The sequence below is a fragment of the Egretta garzetta genome, unplaced genomic scaffold (genome assembly GCF_000687185.1).
Source record: "Egretta garzetta isolate BGI_Z169 unplaced genomic scaffold, ASM68718v1 scaffold293, whole genome shotgun sequence".
NCBI lineage: Eukaryota > Metazoa > Chordata > Aves > Pelecaniformes > Ardeidae > Egretta > Egretta garzetta.
In genome coordinates, this window is record NW_009259318.1 from 79227 (window position 1) to 83644 (window position 4418).

The 4418-nt window shown below is 39.6% G+C and overlaps 1 protein-coding gene across 1 annotated transcript in view; it reads right to left on the minus strand.

The window, feature by feature from the left end:
• The window catches only part of LOC104124177 (C-type lectin domain family 7 member A-like), a 7405-nt gene extending 5060 nt beyond the window's left edge, over nucleotides 1-2345 (minus strand). The window contains exons 1-3 of the mRNA XM_035892072.1: nucleotides 2255-2345; nucleotides 567-665; nucleotides 96-245 (exon numbers count right to left, since the gene is read on the minus strand). Of these exons, the coding sequence (XP_035747965.1) occupies nucleotides 96-245; nucleotides 567-665; nucleotides 2255-2345 (340 nt within the window). The remainder of the gene's footprint in view (nucleotides 1-95; nucleotides 246-566; nucleotides 666-2254) is intronic.
• Nucleotides 2346-4418: the final 2073 nt, after the last annotated feature.

The window sequence follows — 4418 nt, forward strand, 5'->3', positions numbered from 1 at the left end:
TTTTTTTTTCCTTCCAATATGGGTGGTGATAGAAAAAAAATCAATCTGTAGCTACCATAATGCTATGGAACCACAATCTTCATACCACTATGTACCTCTGGAGGTGGCAAGTTGCTTTACAGTCTCTGTCAAGTTCAAATTCTGAGCCTGGAGGAGCTCCAGCTTCTGGTTGAGGCTTTCCATAATTGCCTTTTGCAGGGTGAAGTTTTCATCCCTTTCATGCACAAGGTGGCAGACCAGGATGACTTGAAACACAACAAAACAAGAATGAAATTGTTCCATTAATATTAAAGCTAAACCTCTCGATGCAACCTGAATAAACTTACCAAAGATGCACATACATGACTGAATATACTTGACCTACATAGCTTACACACACCTATGAGCAAGGCCTAATACACGCCAGTTTCAAAGACTGGAAGATCTATTGAGTGGGTAAACTCTTCCAGCACAGGACACTTTTTTGCATCATTAATCCCTTATGCTAATCTTTTTCCTTAACTAATTTCCTAGACTTTTAGTTGCTCATACTGAACTCTGAGCACCCTTTCCGTGACCATACTTACACCTGGCAGCCAAGACTCCTGCAGCTGCCACTGAACTTAGGCAGAAGACCCCAAGCGCCACTGTAGTCAGTCGCCAACAGGAAGATGGACTGGGGGAGCCTGGGACAGACAAAAAGAAGGAAAGCAGCAAGAACAGGAACCTCTCATCTTCGTATTTGCAGCTCCTACACAGCACAAGACAACATGACCAGTAGTCTGCCCAGTGAATTGCTGAGTTTCAGACCAGTATGTGGTATTACATTATAAAAATCATCCCATCATTTATTTGTCTGTGGACAGTCCTCCTTAGGAGCTGGGGGCTGGGAAGTGAGCAAGCCATGGAGACTAGCTTATCCAGGGGCTTTTAAGAGAAAATTAATTGGACAAATAAAGCTGAACAGCACAAAACTTCACATGTGGGGAAAGAACATCAAGCAAGTATTTGTGCTTAAATGGCTGAAATTTTCACATGCAGCCAGGTATTGGGGTATTTTTACTTTTGAATGCCTAATGTGCCAAATCAGGAATTAATTCGCCTTTTCAGAAAATAACCTCAGAAACAGTCACCAATGAAAGCCAGGCCTCTGCAAAACAACCTGAAATTAGGGCATAGAGGTGTGAACAAGACCACATACCTGCAGTTGCACAGAAACAGTCTCACACCTGGAAATGCACACACACATTCTTGCAATGTGGGGAAATGCAAGCACCTGTGTGAATTTACACCATCCCAAAACACAGGGGAAAGGATTGCTTCCAATTTATGACTTTTGTGTTCTTTTACTAGACTCCAGTACAAAATTTCAGTGGGAATACTAATATTATGTTGAAGTCACCAACAGAAATAACTGGCATGCCAACCTGTGGTATTTCTGCCTTTCATTCCCTGAGTTCCCTAACCCTTTAACCAAAGAGTTGAGAAGGACCTTACTAGGTTTCCAGGAGTTCAGCTTCAGCGTCCAAGTCTAAAACTCAAGGACCCCTCAAAAAGTGAGAACAATATAATGACTGGCTAGCCAATAAGGGGAAATCTCCTTCAGAAAGAGCTCTTTAATCTACCAGATTATTATCAAATTTAGCAAATCCATCTCCAGGCGTTTAGTCAAGCCAGAACATAAAATCTCTTTGCTTTGATATAACCTTTCATACAGAGCAATTATAAAGCACTAATGCATAGCATAAAGAATATAGATTTGGGATCAGTCACATACCTCCCTTCCTCTGTGAAGCTATGTAACATAATTTTTATGATTTTTAAGTACAAAAAGGTGTTTGTCTATTTATTACTTCCATTGACAGAAAACATTTTTTCCCTAGAATTTATTTCATTCAGTTAGTCATATTTAAATGAGTAAAGCTGAAAGACTTTTGCAAGGTCCCTTAGGCAGATTACTTCACTAACTTCCAGGGACTGACACTTAATGCCTAACTGGAACATGTTTATTTCTACTTAACTGCATCCCACAACCCTAATTATATCTCTCCTCTCAAATCTAAACAGTTTTTCCACATTCTCCAACCTTCCTTTTTTTTTTAATCTTCTGATTTTTTTTCTGTCCCTCCAATTTCTGAGAAGATTTGAGTCCAAAGGGCTTCCAGAAGCTGACAGGCTATTTGCAGGTGACATCCTCCTCTGAGTGCCACATAAAAAATGTTCTCCAAGGTGAGAGTTTGCCTTGGAGAGAGATGCCCCCCAACACCACCACTACCTTTCACTCTGGCAGTCTGGAGCTCCTGGTCCTGGGATTTTTCCAGTGTCATGAACCTCAGGTCTGCGTATGTTACTTCTTCGCTTGTCATTTCTGGCAAGGTTACAGGAGAATTCAAAAGTTGGGTTGCTTCCATGGGAGAAACAGGGATAAGGTTCTGGCTGGGATCAAACAAACAGTCGGCGTCATTGAGAGCTAACAGAGTGATTCACACAAAAGTCAGAAGGGTTTTTCTGGCTCATACTGAAGGATTTCATGACACAGTGATGGTGGGGGTTGTTTGCATGTAGCAGAGTCCCAGAATAGTACTTTGCTCCCAGGATCATGCTACTTAGGAAACAGAAATTAGAAAATGCTTGAGACGCATCCTTTGACACAAACAGAACAAGGAGGCAGAAAGGACAGAAGTACTTTCTGTCCATACCACAATCCAAGGAAGGATATGTTCAAATCACATATCTTACCCTTAGAATGGACCCTTAGATTTTAAAAAACGGAAAAGAACAGTGAAAAGTCAATGATGGGATATTTTTGTTTGTTTTAGCAGTTCTGTAAGAGTCTGATCACATTTTTAAAACCTTTTGAAAGGTGGCAAGGGGGAAATATGAAAAAGTCATTTCAGTCTAACATAAAACAGAGAAAAATAAAATGTTGAGATAACTGAAGCAAAACACCAGGGGAACGAGGAGAAATTCAAACCATCATGTTGGATGACAGGCTAGCAGGGCCATAGGTGGATTACTTGGAAGCACAGTATCAATGACAATGCCATAGAAATAGGAAAAGTATGATCAATAAGTTTCAGCAAGAGTGACTTATGATATGCTTTTGGAGAGGTCACTGTTTCATGTCATACTGCTGCTTTTTCTTTAGAGAAATTTTTTATCGCTTTGTCTGATATTTCTCCAGTTTGATCCTTATAGAATCTGAAATTCTCATGAGACTGCATTTCAGTTAAAAATCAAGAGGTAATCTATTGAATTATCGCACTGACAATAAAAAGCCCCTGAAAAACATTAGTAATTTGCACTTTTCTTCCACAATGAATCCCACTGTTTTTAAAAGCCGTACATACAAGAAAGGCTATTTTACAGCTCTGCTCCGTCTTTCCTTCTAAAACTCCTATAATACACAAAAGAATTTAAAGAGAAAGAGACAAAAAGAATATTGGGCAATTCCCATATAAATACAAAGGCAATAACTCATGGGTTTATGTTTCTTATTTGTCCACCAGGACTCAGAAACCTTCTTCCAGTAGCAGACCGGTTCAGACAGATAGACACATAGATAGAGAGAGAGAGAGAGAGATAGACAGATAGAGACAGAGATAGATAAATACTTCAAAGAAGTGCATGCTAAGGCATGTTTACACTTTACCACTACTTTAATAATTAGAGAATGGTAAATGGTTTTTAGCCTGCCTTGGGAGAATACATTATGTTCATGAATCCATTGGTTCTGCTCTGCAACTCTAATATGCATCACCAAGGCTAATGATTCACCAGTTTAATGTGAATACATTGTGATTGCAACATGGGGCAACAAGTTTCTCCAGCTGCTATCCTGGCCTTAGCATGTATTTATGCACCAGTCCTGGGTGGTTCCCAAACACAAATAGTAACACATTACTGCAGAGCATTTTTTTTCTCTCTCAGCTATTTGAAAGAGAAAAAGAAGGTGAACACATGCATGTAATAACACTGAATAGCCACGAGCAGTAACAGAAATCTAAAGCAGTTCTACAAGATGGAGAAAATTAATGGGTTGTTGAATGGAACCTACTAATTTAACCAGCTGCAGGACAAATAGTATCCAGGATAGGAGAATCAACATGTATTCCCTGTGATGCAAAGTGTCCGAGGGGACTTGGCTGGCCACGCAGGAAGTTCAGGAGTGGAAACTGTGAGCAAGCAAACTGTCCCTTGCAGGACTGACACAGTAGGAGACTACCAGGCAAGAGGGATGGTGGCAGAGCCTTAAAATGGGAGGTACAAGAGATGTTGCATACACAGATATGTAGATATGCATCTGAATAAATACATGTTGCATTCATATACACATGCACATACACATAGACATATACATAAAAATACATATATATTAATATAAATACATATACATTAAATGCTCTATATAATTGCTATATTGCAAATGCTTTCCCTTC